This window comes from Colius striatus, chromosome 8, assembly GCF_028858725.1.
Source record: "Colius striatus isolate bColStr4 chromosome 8, bColStr4.1.hap1, whole genome shotgun sequence".
NCBI classification, from domain to species: domain Eukaryota; kingdom Metazoa; phylum Chordata; class Aves; order Coliiformes; family Coliidae; genus Colius; species Colius striatus.
The window spans coordinates 26075686-26096789 of NC_084766.1; the positions used below are offsets into that span (position 1 = coordinate 26075686).

A 21104-nucleotide genomic window follows, 5' to 3' on the forward strand; every position below is an offset into this window, starting at 1 on the left:
AAGAGATCTTGGATGCTTCCAGAGCACCATTTTTTTTACTTTGATCTTCTAATTCCTACTCACCACATCTAACTTATGATGCTTTAGTAAAAATAATAAAGATGCAAAATCACCCAATGCAAAGAGAATAAGGTCAGAAGTGCTTTGCTGCTCTCAGAAATAATTATATGGCACATACAAGTTGCTGCTGCTGAAAGATGTGGGGAGAGGCAGCTGTGGCTGCTGGAGGAATCTCACTCTCTATCAACCTGACGGGACCCCAAGGGACACAGCTCCCAAGGCAATTCATCTGCTGCTGCCCAGCATCTTTCTTGGGTGCTGCTCACCCCCTCTCTCCTTACCCAGCAGACAGGAGCATATGGCTGCTTACTTATGTTCTTGCTGTTCTTATGTACTTAGTGGACTTACGGTCTGCAGGGACTGGGGGGGATTTGCACAAGGAGAGGGTGAGGAGGGAGCCTGCGAAGGCTGGGCTGCACCCCTGGGGAGTGGAGCAGAGACAGAGTTCTTGTGGCCATCCTCTGTGACCTGCCACGTCAGTGACTGCGAGAGATGATGAGCAAACAGTGCCTAATTAGGGACCAGGAGATGGATTACACGGAATCATTGCTGAAGATATGAAACTGAAGAATTTATTTATAAGGGGAAGGAGTTCTCCTTCTCGACAGCTTTGTGTCATGTAGAAATACTTGTATATTCACACACCTCTCTTCTGAAATAATCTTTTCTTCTCAGAAAAAAGGGCATGATCAGCCACCTTCATGGTGCTTGATATTTTACGTGCTTTCAGTGCTGTTAGCTGGGTTGTTCCTACAGGAAGATCATGTGTATGAAGGTTTGTCTCCCCAGCCCAGTCCTGCCCTGCTGTCCTCTCCTCCTGCCTCTCTTGCATTTTGAGGGTTGTCCTTACCTTTCTTCCCACATCTGGCAGGGTCTCTTCTAGGCTCTGCCCAGGAACATCTTCTCCTCTTTTTCTGGGTAATTTCAATCACAAACATTAATTACCTCAGCCACATCCTCCCTAATTAACAAGATTCCCCTCTCCTCTGTAGTAGTTAAATCACCTTTGACCAATCTAAATTTTTGCTCTGCTTTTTAAAATTACAGACAGCTCAGGCTTAATATAATTTAATACAAGAAGGTTTCTTATTCTGCTATCACTCCTTAGCTCTTTTACCTTCTTTTTAAAGCCTGATAAAAATTGCCACCCTCCTGACTCCTACTAATACTCATAGCCTCAGCATCATCTTGAAGCAAGCCTTTGTAAAGCCTCATGTGTGACTTGTCGCCAGGGGCATTGTGGATCCTCCTGCAATCGACTCCAACTTCTGATGCTCACTTCTTTATGCTGGAGGGGTGTGGCTTTTCATAGATGCCTTTTAAACTACCCTTGCTGTTTTTCAGATCTGTTACTTTAAACAGGGTTTTGCTTTTTGGTCTGGAAAAAAAAAACATAGGCAGCACCAGTCCAAGCCCCACCCTGACTGGTATTATCTCCTTTCATGTGCATGTGATCTGTCTGCACCTGCCTCTTGTCTCCTAGTTTGCAATTTAAATGGAAAATCTTACTCTATGTGTGAACCAACTCTCTTGATACATCTCGTCACCGCTAAAATAGTGCAGATGAAAATAAGTTCCATTTTGGCTTTGATGAGTCTTGGATAGGAGCACTAGATCTGACCTGCTGGCTGAGATCCACCGTGTAGATATGTCCTTAATTCACTGAAGTTTAACCCAAGATGCTCCATAGTTTCAGGATTTAATGCTCCAGAATTAACCCTTTGCATTTCTACCCTTGAACACCCCAACACCAACTAAGCTACTGTCTGTCTTTGTGGAAGAGCAAAGCTTCGCTTTTGCCTCCTGAGCATCTTGTAATGCCAGATGAGTAGCAGACTATGGTGACAGCAATCTGATAGGGTTATTATCATCATAACAGGCAAAGAGAGTTAGGTATAGACTGGAGATACGTGATACATTATTATTCTTTCAAGACCAGCAAATAGGTTTTCCAAGGCAGTGAGGAAATCCTTGGTTTTAGTTTGCGTTAATTTATGGTTCACTTTCTTCTGTGCACATGCCCTGGGTCAGACTGCATGTGAGAAAACAAGGTTTGCAACCCCTTTTCAGTTTGACTGGTGTTAAGCTAATATTTATTTTTAGTAAACTGTATCTCAAAACGTGCCTTTAAGAATCCATTTGTGAAGCCCAGCACAATGAATTAATTATGGTTTTCTCCTTTTGAACTCTAGTAACAAATGTAAAGGACCAGTGTAACTAGTTACACTTTATTTCACTGGCAATTCTCAAAAGTATGGGACCACCTCAGAAAGTGGTAATGCTTGTAAGCATTCATTTTATAGTTGATTTTTTCTCCCTGTGCTACTAGTAACCATCCAGTTTTGGAAGGGTTGTGCAGGTACTCTTTCAGGGCTAGGGCTTTCCTGCTTCATCCTTGGGGCTCATCCTTGGCTTCATCCCATGTGTTCCCCCCCCACACGGTTTCCTTTTCTTCCTTTTCAAAATCCTTCCTTTTAAATGCTTATAAAGGAAGACCACCCGACAGATAAAGCACTGTCTGTCAGCCTCTTCTGGTAATGGAACAAATTTGAAAGCCTTTTCTCTTGTCACAGTGTGTTTTGCCGTGTGCACTGTTTTCACTGTCACTAGCTTGCAGGACAAGTACCTCTGTTGCCACCCCCAGATCTCTGGTCTCCTGCTCCCCAGGTGGAGGGGGATTTGTAGTTCCCTCTTGCTACTGCCTGTCAGTCCCTGGGTTCTGTTTTTAAGTCTTGTTTTCAGTTTCTTTCAGTTGAGTGCCACTTATTTCACATGCTCTGAGAAGCTTAAATACCTTGCAGTTAGTTTTCAGCCTGAAATGAGTTTTGACAGTCTTCTGATAGGTGCCTACTGAGATTTTTTCAACTGGAAAAAATGTCTTTTTTAAAAAAAAAGCCAGTCATTTCTTGCAGCATTTAAGAAATCCCAAGCCTTTAAGATTATGCCTAATGTTTGCAAAGCATGAATGCTTCTGGTGAAAACCTCTAACAGGCTTTGAGATGCATTTTGCTAAGCTGAGAACATCCAGTGCTGCCTTTTACGTAGCTTGTGGATATTGCTGAGGCTTTGAGATCCAGGAGTCCAGGGACATATAATACAAGTGGAAGAAGAAGTGTGCCATCTTTGGAGCAATACTCTGCTTTCTTAAACAGGGCTCCAAAGAAGAAGTGCTTAGGAGTGGGACACTGAAAGCAGAGTGGTTCAGACTGCTTCACATCGCTGTTTGTGTTATTGTCTCCTTCACCTTGGCTTGCTAAAGGTTTTGGAAGATCCAGCCCACATGCTTGTGGCTCAGAGGAGCAAGTGGTACATTGCTACTGTTGCTGCTCATGGTATTAGAGGCAGGTTGCATTCAGGGTTCAAACCCAGTACTGAATGAAATGGTTCAAACAGCATTTGTTATTGGGCATGAATTGAAAACTGACGTGTGTCTAATATTTAAAACCATAAGAGCAAGCAGATGCTGTTCTTTGTGACCCCCAGTGTGAAACCTGGAAAGCTGTGCGTGGGTCCATAGTGCATAGCCCTTTGACCATAGGGGCTGTTGTCAGACTGGCATGATTTTTTTGCTCCTGTGACTTTTGTCACAAGATACCAGTTTGTGTACTCCTCGTGTGTTGTTACAACACTTGCTTGTCATGGGGAAGTTGTGTTGTGGAATGGGAAACTTCAGTGCCCTTCAGCATGCTCTTGTATTTCAACCTGATTTTAAATACTTATTTGTTTGCAGTTTTTATTTCAAGCAATTACTTCACTTTGCCTTTGTCAGGTGACTAAGAAGTCAGATTGTGGCAGAGTCTGGGACAGTCTCTGAGTTAATGGAGTTTTGCATGATTGCTGTGAAATCAGGAGGACATTTGCCTATCTTGCCATCTGGAACTCTGTATTTGTGAATTTCACTCAATTCTTGTATGTAAAGGAAAAAATAACAAACCTACTGTAAGAGCCCCAGCTTATTGTACCACTCTTGCAGGCAGCAGAGGCTGAGGATGTCAAAACCTGTAGTAGTTTAAACAAGAGAATAGGGGAAGGCTGGACTCTGGGTCCAGCCCAGTCAGACAAAAACTTTAAGCAGATAATTTATTTTCTTTTTAGTCCCCGAGCAAGGGCAGCAATGTATCTCACCAGCTTGTGTTGGTGAAGTGTCCCTTTCCTTGTTTAAGTCCAGTCTTGGACTTAGTGTTGCCAGCTGAAGTTGCATGGTGTTTCCTGCTTTTGGAGTGGACATGCTCATGCTGCCTTGAAGAAGTTGAGCCAAGGCCTTTGACCCATTGCTTTGTAACTTCTCCAAGTATTTATAAAGTGCAAAACCACATTGTTAAGTGGCACTTTTTAAAACCTATCACCGTTTTCTGGTCCTTGCCTGAGCATGTTCATCATGCAGGAGTCATTGCTGGGTAAGGGCATATGGGAGACAGGAGGTCTCCTCCCCTTTTGCATTATCTGCCTTTGGAAGCTGGTCCTGGGGTGGTTCCTTCCACAACACGGTTGCCCTGCATTTTACCTATCTGTCAGGGAGATACTTGTCTTGCAGGTGTTGGCCTGGGCTGGATTTACCCATTCTCACGTAGCAGTGCTGGACTGTCACAGCAAATAAGCATTCCTCTAACATTCCCATGGGGTCAGACAGGACCCTACAGCTCTGTAATGCTGCTCCAGCAGTTGCTCTGGACATAAGTGGTGTTGTTGTCAGAGCCTGTTTTGAAAGCTGTGGACAGTTTTGGCAACTCCATGACTGTATTTTAAAAGGGCACCGTGTCCCATGGAGAGATGTGGCACCTATTATCACAGCCAGACTATCCAGTAAAATGAGCACACTGAGATAGGCAGACAGGTTAAAATGTGTGTGCCTTTGTGCTGCACGAGTTTGTTTTGGTGAGTGACTGCTAGAAAAATTGATTATATCCCTCAACATGTGTCTTGTTTCAGAAATGACTGTGGTTTCATACATGTTTTAGAGAAGCTGAAAAAATTAGGAATGGAAGTTTTTACACTAGTTGTTTATTTTTACTTAGTCTACCTATAAAAAAAGAGATACAGCAGAAACAGAGGGGCACCTAAGAGATGAGCAATGAGGAGATCCAGCAGCCTGAAAAATTTCTGCCAAAAGAGAAGCTGGAATGGTTTCTCTGACCATCTGTCAACAGTCCTGTCCCTGCAGACCAGCATGACCCACCTGGGGAGGTGGAGTAGAGCAAGGTTATGTCAGCCACTTTGCTCACTCTGGCTCATAACCATTTTTGATGGTGAACAGCACCATGTTTGCAGTGATAAAGGAAATAACTTTCTTGCAAAATACTATAAAACCTGAGGAACTCATTAGCAAGGTATCACTAAAGCTTAGGGCTTAAAAAGGTTCCAGAAGGGTGGTAGTAGACAATATATCTAGTTTGGAAAAAAACTAATGATACTGGAGGGAATCCAGTCTTCTCTTCTTTAGGGCATGACAGCCTGTAATTAAACAGGTCCTAGGAGGTAACCTCAGAAGGTTCTCTGTATGACTGCTGCAGCTTGTGTTATATTCTGACCATCACATCTGGGCTGTGGGGAGAAGCAGGGTGCACTGCCCTGAGCCAATAGCGTGCCCAAAGGGAGAAGGTCAGGCTTATGTGAGCCACTGTATCCTGATTTTCTCTGTGTCAAGCTCCCCCTTCTATGCAGTCTATTCCTTCTGGAGATTTCCTCCCTGCCTGCTCAGGTGGACTTTTACTTCTTGGTATTCTGCACCTTATTTCTCCTCCTCTATGTGTGAGGAACGGGAGAAGGAAGATGACTTATATTCCACATAATTTTTAGCATCAAATAACTCCCAGTTGGTTCATATCTCTCTCAAAGCATTAATGAAAATGGTTAAAGGTGACAGCCCTGTTCTCTGGCCTCCCTGCTCTGTTCTGAAGGGACAGCAATATCACTGAAAATGGGAGGAAAAACCAGCAAGCAAAAGAGAGGAGAAGACTGGAGTGACTGATACTGAAGCTGAATTAAAATGTTCTTGTCAGAAACCAGGCTTTTAAGTTCTGTTAATAGTTACACAGGCTTGCCCTAATGATGTGCCAGTACAACTTCATGTAGCTACAAGCTAAAACGACCCCAAAGCCTGGGAGGAATAGGGTCTAGACTTTTTATTACAAAGCCCAGCGTTTCATTAGAGATGTAACCATTATTTTATAGTAGCTATATAAAGACATAACTGTCAGCAATTAATCTGCTTGAAAAAGTCTATAATTAGCTTTGATAGTTTACATGTTTGAGGAATAGTTTCTAACCATACTGTTTAGTCATGCATCTTTACAGCACAAACTGGCACATTGTTAAGGTCATATTTGCTTTTGTTGCATCCCTGAGTCTTATCATGGAATTCTCCTGTATTCTGTTGATACTCTGTCTTCAAATCTATGAGCATCTCCTCACAAACATATGTGCATAGTGTAGGATGTATATGCATGCAAGGAAAAGGAAGCAGATGACTTGTTTTCATTATAATGATTGTATGGGGGCTTGAACTGCTGCAGGCTCCCTGTTGAAAAGAAACTCATGCATCCCTTTGTTCACAGACAAAGCTGCTGTCGTGACTGCTTCATCATGCATTAACTCTTTGTGTTGGGCCTTGGTTAGAGAAAAATATAACCTCCCTGCTTCACAGCCCTTCTCCCTCTTCATTTCCTCACCCTAATCGTGGTGTGCTGATCAATGTCTTTGTGACGAGTGGGATCTCAGCAGAGGTTCCTGTCAGTGGAGTGGAGAATGGGTGGTGGTTAGTGGAGGGATCCATGTGGGTTTTTGCTAAGCGGTGCCTGAATATAAATTAACAATATATGTGTCTGAGCTGGCATTTAGAATGAGTGGATAGGACAGCATTCAAAGACACAGTGAGGCAAAGATCAATGGAGTTGCTGTTGCAAAGGAAGAGTGAGAGAAGCAGTCAGGTTGCATGGGAGTCCTCTGGAAGTGGAACATTTTTCCATAAGTGTGGCAGCTTTGATACAGCAACTTCACATGGTTTGCTCCAGTTTTGGAACCAATTCTTGCCTTCTTTTCTGATGTATGGCCTCAAGATGGCCTGTGACTTCAGTGCTGAGCTGTGGTCTCCATGTTGTGCTCTGTAGAATTAGACTGACAAGACAGGAGTGTTCAGTATCCCTGTAGCCTTTTATTGTTCAAAGTGCTCTAGAAGCTCATAGTAATTTAGAGCAAGGTTTTGACTTACTTTTATTTTGTTCTATAGTTCCCCTCTGAAGCACCCCTGCTTTTTTTTGTTTGCATTGGAAGTTTTTTACTTATTACCCACAGGAGATCTGAAACCCTTTGTTCCTCTTCTGCTTTCAGATTCCATAGGTGGGTCGTTTTCAGCTTCTTCGCACCGATGCCACCACAAGCAGAAGCACTGTATTCCCATCCCACAGTGTGGAGCTCTAGCCATCAGCCCCCTGCTTTTCCATCCGCACACGAAGGGATCTCAGATCATCATGGACACAACTCAGAAGGCAGTGAAGCGCCAGGCTAGCTTCTGCAATGCCATTACCTTCAGCAACAGGCCCATTGTTATCTATGAACAAGTCAGGCTTAAGGTGAGTAGGTTATACCCTCCCTTTTTACCATGGGAGCTGCTGTGAATGAATGTTGGGGTGTACCAGGCTTTGATGCTTGCACCAGATCTTTATCCCTTCCTTGAAAAGCACAGATCTTGGGCCTTAAAGGTCTGGGATCTTTGTTGGTACTTCTGCTTTTGACACTGTAGTTCTTGGAGCCATTGGTACAGGCTGCTGCAGAAACTGGGAACAAAAGGGGAATCCGTGCTTCAAAAGAGCATGTCTTTATGTTAGACAAGAAACAACAGATTAAGCTGATATTGCTTGGAAAATAGCAAGAAAAAACAGCTGTACTGGTCAGTCCAAAAGGCAGCAACCTCAGTGTCTCTCTAGACAACATGTCCTCTAGGCTTTGCAGGCATCCTGCAAAGGAGTTTTGCTGGCCAGGCTGAGGGAGGGTGAGGAGTTAATGTGTTTAGTTCCACACTGAGCACTTTTCTTCCTAGTAGACAAGGCAGCAATGAGGCTGGTCTCATGGAGATGAGAGTCAGCCTCTCCATAGCCAACAGATAAGTAGTGAAAAAGACCTGGAAGAAGGTTCTTGCTGGTGTGCTTGGCAGGGAAGGTAAAAGGGTTTGAATGAAAGCAGCAGCTAGTGCAATCATGGTTGCCATCTAAGAAAAGAATCTGTCTAGTGGTCTGCTGACTGCTTTGCTGAGTAAGTCACCTGAGATCGTTAAGGTCAAAGGAGAGAACATTGCAAGCACCACATTTTTCTCTCTGACAGAGGCTGATTTCACTTCTTTTGTGTTTGTGGGAGCCAAGAGGCTGGAGTTGGTACCCCTTGTGCTGCAGCTGGTTTGGGAATTTCAGCTCCTCTAAGACAACAGGCCTCAATGTGCACTGGGAGCTGCTTCCCAATGGACAAATTCATCAGTCCCCTTAGGAACTGAAGCACATTTTAGGCTTTCAGCACCTTGAAAAGGAGCTTGGAGCTCTTTCAATTTCATCCATAGATATTTTCCAATCCTCTAGTTTGTGGGACTGCATTTTTCCATTCTTATCTGATTTCATGCCTTTCATTGGCACAAAGTAGGTCATCTTCTTTGGCAACTTTAGTTCATTTACGCACAAGAAGTTTTGCAGGAGGTTTATCTGCATATAGCTACTGCATAGAGCTGCTGTTGCCTCTTGCTAGAGGTCCCAGAGTGCTGGGACCTACAGCAGCATATCAGCCTTCCCTGCCTCTTCCTTTACAGCCAGCAAAGTAGCAAGAAATGAGGAAGATGCCTCCTTTTGAAAAGTTAAGAGAGACTTCAGTCATTTCAGACTCAGGCTGATAGGTAGAAAACCCCTCCTACAGGCTTGTTATGGTTCCCATGGAGCTCTTACTGTTTCCATTCAGGCTGGAAACCCAGTTGGACTCACTCATATTGCCTAATGAGATTTTTATCCATGTTGGCCAGAAGTTTGGACAAACAACTGTGAAAAATCAATTGGGAGGAGATGAAAGCAGCATTTTGTCTTGAAAACACCATCTAAGATTTGAGAGGTTTAGGCAAAGGTTCTGGGTTAATTATTCCTCATTCTGAAACAATGTAGCCATCTCTGGAAATTCATACTTGTTTATCACTGTATATTTTAGGGTTTTAGCTTGTGTATGTGAAGAATACACATGGAAATCTACACAAGGGATTTGAGTAGAGCTTTTGCTGAGTCCAATGGGAAGGTCTCATGGGAATAATCAACAGACTTCAGCAGAACTTATACTCTAGGGATGGATGGAAATGTGAAAACGTCTTTACTTTCCTGATTAAGTCCATTTTGCAATTGCCTTGTGTGTACCTGTGGAAAATGGCATCTTAAACCTTCTAACCAGCTAAAGACTAACCATGAACCCAGTTATTCGGGTTCTATAAAGTCTTAACTCCTTTTGCAAAACTAGAGGAAGAGTCAGGAAATTTCATTCTGTTTATTAGGCATCATATCTCAAATTTTATTGTGAGATTTCTTTGCAGCTTTGGAATGCCATCAAACAGACAAAATTTCTTCTTTCTTTGCCTCAAGATATATATCCCTATGGTTTCCTAGCAGGGCACTGCTAGGAGGTGGAGTGAGGTTGGCAAAGGTGATAGAAGGGACAAGGAAGTAAAGAGCAGGAACCTGTGGAAGCAGCCATGGCTTAACAGTTTGCATGTAGATTATATCTTTTCTTTCCCTTCTGATACTTGACAGACCTCCCAAGCTTTTCTTCTAGCAGTGGCTTTTGAAGAGAGAATTTGGTCCATCATTAACCATTGCCTTTTTTAGCAAAACTGTGTAGCCTCTGTCCAGCTGTGTCTAATTCTTGGCAGGCTTTATACTAGATTTTAATTTGGATATTAGTGTGCCTGTGGTCAGACTATTGAGAACTGTTTATAGGTGCTGATTAATACGTGGAACATGTGCAGCCTCGATTACCATATGAATATTTACTTCATGCGGCCTGTGATTGCTGTGAAGTATTGTCAAGAGACTGTGAAAGAGTAAATTGTACAAATAACACTGAGGCCATATTTATCTCAGACCCAAAAGCTTTTAGGACTCGCAGTAAATTTGCTGCAATGAATAATCCAGGCTACTTCTGGAGTGTGCATCTATTCCCCATTTTGTCACGTGCATGCCCCACACACCCCGCTTCTGCTGGGGACATGCATGATCCCATCCCACCTTCCCCAGGCATATCAAGTATCAAATCTGCTTTAGTCATTTTTGGTGCCACCCCAGTGTCCATCCCATGAACTGGGACTTGAGGGATTGCTGCCAGGCTTTTGAGGGCAAAGTCCCTCATGTCGTGGACAGTTGAGACTTCTGGCATTGCCACTCATCCAAACTGTTAGCACCGAGCAAGAAATTAGCAGTAAGGTATCAATTCTTGTGTGGCATCTGGTAGGTGGTACCTGTCTGTGTTTCTGCTCCTATTGTGCAGCCAAGAATGAAATTGCTTGAGACTGCCAAGGCTTTGACAGAAGAGGACTATCTCAAGTGTTCTCCTATCTGCTGCGCGTTCAGTGCATGAACAGAAACACCAATTCTGCATCAGCTGGCATTCAAGAACTGTACTGACTGCATGTCAGGATTGAATCCAGCATCTTTAGGTCTTTCATAGTTTGGATGCTGACAGACTGAATCCCTTTGAGAGGAAGAATTCCCAACAGGTTCATGTTCAAACAATGAAATGAGAGAAAAAATTCTCCCAAGGGCATCACCTCCATCTGGGGACCACGCTAAGCCTGGAAGACTCTCTGCTGCCATGGGAAGAAAGAGATCTTGTAACTGAGTGACATTTTGCATGTGCTGCTTGATTTTAGGACCTACTACCTGCTCTCCTTCAGGTCCCCTTCAGTCCAGGGCTCAGTTCTTGTGAGAATAACACACTCGAGGCATCTGTGATCCTTTGTCCTACTGTCTTTCATGTGCAGAAGGGTGGATATGACATGCACACCATCCCCAAGACTATAGCAGATGCTTCTGACCCCAGACATACTGAGTAACCACATACTGACAAGTGATGTGTAGATGTGCACATCGTATCTTGAAAAACACCACTCACAGCAGAAATATATGTTTTCCCCAATCGTAAGACAACATCTATTGTTGCCTCCTAATTGTTTATTTAATATAGTTAAATAACTTGTGCTTTCCCATGCATAAGTTCTGTGCTGCAACTCTGTGATTTCATCCAATCTGACAAGCTAAACAGGGATAAGACTGTCTTTTACTTGGCTGGGAAACCCAGAAAACCCTATGGTGATGGCTGTGATTCTGGAGCCAGTGCTTTTCCCTCAGGTCACAAGAGACCCCATTGTCTGAGCACCACAGGGGAGGAGCTCTACTGCTGCAGGTGCTGAGATAAAATCTCCTATGGCCATATTTGGCACATTTTGTGAGAGGATGATTCTTAGGCCAGAAGGAATTACCCTAGAAATAGAAGTGAGTCATCAAGCAGCTGTAATTATATTTCACCTCTCTGCATAGACTTAATTAGATTTTTTTTTAATAAGTGCATTGTATCCTAAGTGTACAACAGTGCTACTTGCAGCTGAAAAAGCTACAGCAGTGTTTGGTGGGTAAAATGTCTGCTCAGTCTAGTGAGCTTATCTGTGTGGTGGCCATCAGTGCTCGATGGCATAGAGCCTGTAGCGTGTAAATAAATGTTCAAGAGCCAAGCTTAACTGTTGCTGTTATTTTTGCAGATCACTAAAAAGCAGTGTTGCTGGAGTGGGGCTCTTCGACTTGGGTTTACTTCCAAGGACCCATCGAGGATTAACCCTGACACTCTGCCCAAGTACGCGTGCCCTGACTTGGTTTCACAAAGCGGTTTTTGGGCCAAGGCTCTGCCAGAAGAGTTTGCCAACGAGGGAAACATCATAGCCTTCTGGGTGGACAAGAAGGGACGGGTTTTCTATCGGGTGAACGACTCTGGTGCGATGCTCTTCTTCAGCGGGGTGAGGACAGCAGAGCCCCTCTGGGCTTTAATTGATGTCTACGGACTCACCCGCGGAGTGCAGCTCTTAGGTGAGTACCTAAACACACGTGGGGGGATGCTGAGCTGTACCTGGGGAAAGGCCAGCCTGAGGCTGTCTGTCCTGCTCTTCACACTGAGACAGATGCTGGGGAAGAGCCACTGTTCCTCCTCAGAGCATCTTATGGCCTCGGCCTGGATCAGCGGGTGTTTGAAACATTGCACATAAATGTAACATGAGTGGGAGGTGGGAAACAACTGCTACTGTACAGCACTGGAAGCCATCTGTACATAAGTGGATTTCTGCTTGGAGGTGTTGCTCTATCCAGAACACAGTCTGGAGTGTGGCATATACCACACAAAGCTGGTGAAAGATCTGGAGAACAAGTCGTATGAGGAGCACTGAGGGAACTGGGATGTTTAGCTTGGAGAAGAGGAGCCTGAGACATGATCCCTCTCAAAATTACCTGACAGAAAGTTGTAGTGAGGTGGGGGGTTGAGCTCTTCTCCCCAGTAATGAATGACAGGACAAGAGGAAATGGCCTCAAGTTGCACCAGGGGAGGTTTAGATTGGAGATTAGTAAGAACTTTTTCACTGAGAGGGCTGTTAAGCACTGGCACGGGCTGCCCAGGGAGGTGGTGGAGTCCCCACCCCTGGAGGTATTTAAAAACTGTGTATCTGAGGTGCTGAGGGACATGGGTTAGTGATGGGCTTGGCAGTGTGAGGTCAGAGGTTGGACTCGATGGTCTTTAAAGGTCTTTTCCAACCAAAATGATTCTGTGATTCTACGACTCAACCTAAGGGGCATCTGGGTTGCTGGGAGACCAGAGGTGACTGCTTGCAGCCTTGGAATTGGCTTTGCATTGTCACTGGGGGACAAATCACAGCACCTCTCCATAGAACAATAGTTTTGTGTGTCTTGTTTTCACCGTGGAAAAGGTTAGATGGTACTTGCTAACCTTCAAGAGCTGAAGTTCCTTCTACAGGTGAGATACTCCTGCTAGACTGAGAGATTCTGTTTGTGTCCTGTCATGCAGCCTGATAATCTCTATTAAAATGACATCCTCATGCTACACATTTGAAACTTTAAAGGAAGCCTCTTTCTGACAGTTCTGCCTCCTTTCTGCACTGCTTGCTGTACTCAGAAGTATGGTGGCAGAATTGCCTGTAGCAACCTACACAGTAGGGAAGAGGGATGTATGTTCAGGAGACAAAAAAAATGAGACTGACCTCTTCTTTCTGCAAAAACTACCAGCCCAAGATTGCACAAGGCAGAGGAATTAGAGAGTTTCTCAGCAGCTTTTTGCTTTCTTTTAGGAGCAGAAAGATTTATCATTTGTTGTGAATCAACTTGAATCAGAGCCATTAGGCAACTGTTTGTAGGCCAACATGGGGATATTTGAATTGGGATCTAGGAGTTGGGCAAATGTCACTCTAAGGGTTCAGTTAGGAAGAACTTACAAATGACTCCAAGTCCTCTGTCAGTTCTTGCGAGCTTTGGCACCTGGGGCTCCTCTGTGCGATTAATGAGGGCCCGTAACTCTGGATTATGTGTTTCCTTTCAAAACACCTAAGAAATCATTTCCTATCTGTCATCCACCCCTGCGTTGTCCCAGCATCTTCCACATCTCCTTTCACAAGGAAAATGTGACTCTTGCCAGCCACTGACTTGCCTCTAATCTAACAGGCTCCAGACTCTCTGGTGGGTATGAAGTCCCTGAATGAAGCAGACAGCTTCTGAGTTTACACAGTTGGCGTGGAGCTCAGATACGTATTTGTAGCTCGTTCCAGCAGCCTTCAACAGGCTTTAAGCCTAGCAACTGTGCCGAAACCTCTTTGACTTGAGTCCTCTCTATCTCCATTCATTATTACACAGCACTAAAAGTCAGGGCAGGAAAATTGTTGGCCGTGTTGCCTCTGGATCCTATAGACTTACCCAGTGCAATGCTCTGCGTGCCTGTTTGAGCGTAGCAGACCACACATATAGTACAGGACAACTTGCCAAAAACTCCCGGGACTTGACAAATGGATTTCATAGCTTAGCTACAAACATATGGTTGAATTCAGCCTGGTATGGCATGCAGGGCATCCGATGGAGGCTGAGGATGCTGGAGTGGTATGTTGAACAGAAGAGCCTGGTATTTCAGATTCCAGTTCAGGGATCTGTTCCCACCTGCTCCCCAATCCCAAACATGTTCTTTGTTCTTCAGCCTCACGTTTTCCCCGTGACAGTAGAGGTGCAGGGTCATAACTGCACCTCTGCACTGCCTCCATTTGCTTTTATGAGTATTTCACCCAAGAATCTGACCAATTACACAATTTCTAGTGGCAGAATTGTCCCCTCTCCACTCCCAGCAATGTAACTTCACTTCCAAAATCAGACTTGCCCGAAGGAAAGATGTGTAGCAGCATCAGACCTATGTCACTGCAAGATCCTGGCCCTGCAAGAACGCACAGTGTGCATCTGTCACAACTTCCAAAGCTTCCAATTTTTATTTCACTTACCTGTATTACAGTAGCAGTTCCAGCCAAAATAAGGGACCTAGTAAAGCAGGGCAGTGGCCGAGTTGAGTGGCACTCTTCCTATCTTACAGTTTTGATAAAGAGACACTTAAAGAAAAGGAGGCTCAAAGCCTGGGAGAGTGAAATGATTTGCCAGAGGTTATACAGCAGTGTCCCTGTGATTCAGGGATGCCCTCAGCCTTGTTGCCTAGCTCAGGCTCTCCTCGCCACTTACAACAGAGATGAAAAGGCTTAAATTCACCCAGGAATCTGGTCTTCTCTGACCACAAGGTCTCAACTGGTTTCCTGCCACAATGTAAAGACTCACACAGGGGAGGTTGTTGCAATCAAGTGCATGCATCTTGGGTGTTTTAGGGCATGACTTTCAGTGTAGATGCAGGCTTACGTGACCTGTAAACATGCCCTTATACAGTGACTCTCCTGCCAACATGCTCATCTTGCAGGCAAGATGGTTTACAGCTCAGCTTCCCTTTTTGGGCAGCTAGTTTTGCACAAGTGCACTTTTCCATTCCAGGATAATTTAAAGTAATATTTACTAGAAATGTGGCTTAGCCTTATGTTATCACTTCAACATACACACATGCTCATTCACACTTAAAAAAGAGTCCGAGAAAGAAGGAATATAAGCAATCTGCTGCCTCACTGCTATGATAAAGCATCAAAAACAGGGAAAGGAAAGGACAAGCTGTTTAAATCCTGGGGTCTTTATAGCCCTGGAGGAAAGATGGCAGCTCATGGGAACCAAATGGTGTTGGCTCACATTAGCCTGCTTCTTTCTAAGCACTTGGCTTGTGAGCCTGGCATAAACTAAAGAAATGTTCACGTACACTTCTTGCTGAGTCACTGCAGGGACACCAAAGGTGACACCTTTGCTCAGTGCTGTGGACATTAAAGGGTAACGTGTGTTTTCAGCATTTTCCTGTACCTTTGGGGTGAGGGGGCATTCCAGCTTTACCTGTTGTATGGTGGGCAGTGACATTGTAGCATAGCTTTGCAGACTGGTTAAGATTGGAAAGGCCCTATGAAGGTCACCTAGTCCTACCTCTAGTGTCTTTTCTTTCAAAGCACAACACGCCTGCTCTAAAAATATGGAAAAATGGTACTGCAAAGCAATTGTGATTCCAACATACCCATCTACTCACCCTGTATTTCCAGTGGGGTAATGAGAGGAACAGTCAGTTCATCTTCCTTAGTCCCATTTGTTACTAATATGGTCAAACCCCTTTGCTGTTTGTTACTCTGTTCATGCTCCTCTCCATCTCTATTTTAATTCATGCAGTAGTTTTTGTCTTTTACCGAGAGGGACTTGGAAAATCAAGGATGGTTTGATTGGCACACTGAGAAGAACCTGTTCAAAGTAAAGCTTCACCACCACTTGTAAATATAAAACGTGAAAAGCTAGTAAGACCTTGCAAACTGGGAACACTTAAACTACATATGTGTTAAATATGTATAAGATTTACCCAAATTAAAACCAGCATAAAAATACACTTTGGTCGTAAATACATTGTAGAATTAACTGGCAGTGCTGTATTTTGTATTATGGGAAATCTTTTTCCAGATTCCCTTCCTGGCTTATTGTTGCTTCATGTTTGCAAAGTATCAAAAGTCAAAATGTGAACTGATCATGTACAGAAATGTGCCCATCTTGGGAATCTAGCTGGTCTGTCTTTGACAAGGAAGTTGCACATTTTGTCTGGAAAGAAGGAAACATATTTTTCTTTCTTCACTCCTGTCAGTTCTTCGGTAAATTGAATCTCTAGCTCCAGGGCACCTTTAGAAGAAACATTAAATAAACCTCAAATGAGGTGGATTTATGGGCAAATTTAAGATGTGAATGGTATAAGACCTATGATAAATCTAATTTATTGCATGCATCTGCAGTTTCAGCATGTGATTATTACTATTCTATTTTCCAAGTGCAAAACTTGTTTTCCGCTGCCCACAGGAATCCCTTTCTGTTGCTGTTCTGACACAAGCAAATAAGAAGACTGATCTGCTGAGAGTGCTTTGCACTAAGCAAGGCTGGATAATCAAATATGACTACAGTGTATTTTTATAGTGTATTGTTGAAAGTGGAAGCTGTAAACTGTTTACCCTCTCTGTGGAAGTCTGTGGCTATCTGATGGAAAAGAATAATAAGTGTTTAAATAGAGTCCTACTTAATGAAGGCAAGATATACGTGACCTGCAAACAGTCAGTTGTCATTGTTCTTCCTCATCTCCTAAGGAGAGAGAGAATTTAAATCGCTCATAAAGTTTTATTGTCTGTAGCTGTTGTCTCTATGGCAGCTGCAGGAAGCTCTCTAACACTGCTAAAAATGTGAAAACAGTTTAAGAAATGACCTATCTCTCCCCATTTTAATTAATCTCTGGAAGGATGTATTTTTCCAGATGCTGTAGGTACCTGAGAAGTAGCCCACAGGCAGCTCCTTGTGCTTGAAGGTCTGTGTGTCTGTAAGGCTGCTGGATGCAGAACTTTCAAGCAAATAAGCCAGAACACTGCCTTTTTTTTTTTTTAAACTTTTATTTGCATTTGGTTGTAAGCAGTGGAGAATTTGTACCCATGAGCCTGAGCAGGGCAAGGCAGCATCTCTCCGTCCCTGCCCTCCCACTGCCTGCCCTGGCAGCGCTGGAGGGCTCAGGCTGTGCAGCTGAAGGGCAGATACCAAGTTAATCAGGACAGCCAGATACCAGGTAAAATAAGGTCTCTGAGGGATCAGCATTTCAGGCTCTGCCAGGTCTCAATAGAGATGCTGAATTACGAAATTCCAGGGGGCTGTGTGCATTACATTTAGTTTATCAGCATTGCTTGTCAATGTACCTGTTGCTTTCACCTGAACCACGTGTGCCTTAGCAGCAGTGCTTGTGGAGCTAAGACATTGCCAGAAAGGACAGATATGGCACATAACGTGCTATTTGGGCACATCATATCCACAAAATATCCACACAGGCATCAGGAGAGCCTGCAAGTGAGCCTGGGCAGGGATAAATTTAAAAAGTATTAGTCTAACTATTATTGCCCAGATTGAGAAAAATAAAGACTCAAATATAACAAAATGACGAGTGTAAAAAGTTCTGTGCTTGATAAAGTTTCTTTAGTTCAGGTAAGCTGAAATAGTGTTCCTAACACAGTCATGAAGGACTAAATAATATTATTTTCCATGTTACTCATAGAAGACCAGGGAAATAATGAAATTCTGATGTGTGTCCACTGTAGTTCAGATAGTGACGTTGCAAAGAGAGGCCCTTGTCTTTATGTGAATACCTGTTGTGATGATTGATTTGGCAGTTGCTTTAAGGAGGCAAATATTGCTGGTTTACACTAAGAAGTTTATCTTGTCTTTACAAAGTGTTGTTATTTTTTAGCAGAAGTGTAGAACCTGTAGTATGGAAACCCTGGTTCCAATTAAAAGGGCTTTGACCTTCCTTAACTAGAGTTATAATCTACTGGAATAATTGAACATATACTGAATTTATTACACAACTATAGTTAGTTAACAGAAGCTTCTAGTATAGATGGGGCCTTAGAGAGTAATAACATACAGTGGAGCAGTGTTTTGTTTTGAGAAACATTTCAGAGTTCCTTATATTAGCAAAGATGTCGGCATTTTGGTTTAAACCATTAGGATAAGATATCAACACTGTGGTCTAAACCAATGCATTCTCTTAACTGATGCTTAGTGCCGTATGTAATTGTATTTTCCTTGGTTTGTCTGATGTGGTTCCTATTGTAATTCTGTTAAATGTCTTTAAAAAAGAGAGGTAGAGAGAATATATTGGTACAGGGAATTAATCTTTCTTAATACCTTTTTGCAAAATGGTCTAAACTCTACAAACCTTGAGCTGTAATGCTGAAAGCTAATTCCTCTTCATTTATAAGGCTATAGCTTGACAAAAAGAGTGCATTTACTCTGGTGTTAAAAGACAATTGGAGCTGGAGGTAAGTTCTGCATGTGACTTAAGTAGATGATAGGTAAAAGTATAACAATTTAGTGTGCTAATCTTACGATTCCAGCTGTTACAGCTGTGGAGATCCTTTCCCCTAAGCCCATATGACAGATGACAGCTAAACATTGCTTATATGCTAAAACTAAACACTGGCTCCATACAATATGTCTCTGCTGGCGTGAGATAGCACTTTGTCATTTCAGCATCTAATTGGCATCACAGCTGCTGAATATGCAATTTAGCATACAGAGGATATGACTTTGTTATCCCTGTAGGTGTCTGGGTTATTAAAGAAGTTTGACACCTTTAATAAAATTAAATTGACTTTTCCATCCATATCAGCACAGAGGTAAAAATGAGATTGCTTTGGACTCCAAAGTCTCCCTTTTTTTCCCTTTTTGTTGTGTTTTTCCCCTCAGATGTTATTGGTATCAGTCTGGAAATCTTTACCTAAATCTTTACCTATAGCCCAACTCTACTCTCAGTTTTACCAGCCTAAACTTGCAGACACGTATGGAGTTGCTCTGGTGTTACACCGTGAGTAGAATCTAGCTCCAGGGTTTTTTTTCATTCATCACTTCTCTTTGGCCAAACACTGAGCAGCAGAAGCTCCTCGAGACCTTGCCTGGCTTGTCCCAATGAAAATAAAGCATTTTGATTTATGGAACTTGTGCTGATTCAAGCCAGGACCTCTCCTTCCATATACCCACGGCCAGAAATGAACCTCTTGGAATTTGTGTAGCTGTAACTGTTCACATGTGTCTGAAAGATGGCAAAAATAGAGGTGGTATCATCTGCTTATGCACACTCAGAAGATCTTTTGTTTGGTGACTCAGATCTGCACCCACTGGAAGCTGCTCTGCCAGCACTGATGGACGAGTGCAGCAATGCTCAGCCAGGTATGCAGTGCTGCCTGCCACAGTTTTAAACCCTCACTAAACCCTGCTATCCATATAAGTGCTGCTAAATCGTGGTGCATTCTTGCATTAAGAAGTTACTATCCCTCTGTGATGTGTAGGACTGAGCCTGATAACCTGCTGCCAGTAACTGGCCTTAGACCTCACACTAGATCATGATGCTAATACAGGGGCTGGAATGACCTGCTTTTTGTTTATGTCAATGATTTCAATTAGTTGGGATTTCACAGACAGAAAGAGCCTCTCTCTTCATCAGCTGTATATGACTCTCTTCTGATGTGTATGAAATGGAATTCATATGACTGTGTGTCTGTACAAACAATACAGTGCAACTTTGGGGCTGTCTAGACAGTGGATGAGCCTCTATTGAGTCCAGTGAAAGAATTTCTTGAAAGTAAAATTTTCAGTGGTGCTTCCAGGGCAGACAGAAGGTGCTTGAAGGTAGCGGAGAATGGGAATATGCATGGAGCAGGAATCTCTGTGCTGCCCAGTGTATGTGTGTGTGTTCTTCCCTGCAAATCTGCTTCACCCCATGCTAGAGGCTGAGGCCCAGCAGGCCCTTTGTGTTGCACCACTCTTCTGCCCTCAGCTTGCTGCAGTCTTGTTCCTAGTCCTAGCCTTAGCTCAGGACATGCACACTGCATCACTGAAGTGTCCGATCAGCATCTCTAGGTCCTCCTTGGAAAAAATTCTGCAAGTGCAGGTGTTATTTTCTCCTGCCTGTCATCTTTAGTCATGCAGAGCTACTACTTCTGTTCTGTTCTTGAAGATAAACTACCTGTCTTGAATCAACTCTCAATTTTGGTGCAGACTCTGCTTCTGTTGCAGCTGATCCTGCAAGATGCTGTGCTCAGTGAGATACTGGACTCCTCTCTCCTGCTCAGACATTTAAGAGAGTCTGAACCTTTGCCTTCTATCCTACTCTCTTAATACCATTTTCATAGTATGTTCTTCTGACAGTGTTACATGTTTTTCACTATGTTGTGGAATTTGGTGAAAATATCATCCCTTGTACTGACTTGTGGCAGGCAAGTGCTGCTTTCTACTGTCATGGGAATTGTAGCAGGGTACTGTTGGCAGAACTTTGCAAACCACTTCCATGTGTATAGGCTAAAACAGTATGTCCAATCACTTAACAAGTTTTGGTTCTCATGCATTAGCATCATTTTGATGTTAAAGCCCTTTACAGAAATATTTTTAAAGAATTTTCCCTTCCATCTGCTCTTACTAGGTTTCAAAATTAAACTTATTTGGGATTGGCAAATTTTTAGTCTGTAGCTAAAAGATTGATAAATCAGATTACTGGCCACTGAATCAAATTTTGTGCCACTGGCTATGACTGATGTGATTAAGAAGATGAAAATCTCTTGTGATGGATCTGGCCACCAGTGTGACCCTTCACAGACAATTAATTCTCTTCAGCAGAGGGGGAAAAAAGTTTAATTGCTCTATCTTCTTTTAAGAGGATAAAGACCACTCCAGGGAAAAAGCCTTTGGAATCCAATAATCCTATTCCCATACTGGCACTATGCCAATAAATACTGCACCACTTGCATGGAAGGATCTGAAGCCTCCACAATCTTTAATGCAGAATGTTCCCTCTTTCTCTTCACACCTGAG

General features: G+C 43.2%; 1 protein-coding gene across 1 annotated transcript in view; it reads left to right on the forward strand.

Moving 5' to 3' along the window:
• NEURL1 (neuralized E3 ubiquitin protein ligase 1) overlaps window positions 1–21104 on the forward strand; it is a 90128-nt gene that overhangs the window by 16320 nt on the left and 52704 nt on the right. Inside the window, exons 2-3 of the mRNA XM_062001346.1 lie at window positions 7387–7628; window positions 11825–12146. Coding sequence (XP_061857330.1) covers window positions 7387–7628; window positions 11825–12146 — 564 coding nt within the window. The remainder of the gene's footprint in view (window positions 1–7386; window positions 7629–11824; window positions 12147–21104) is intronic.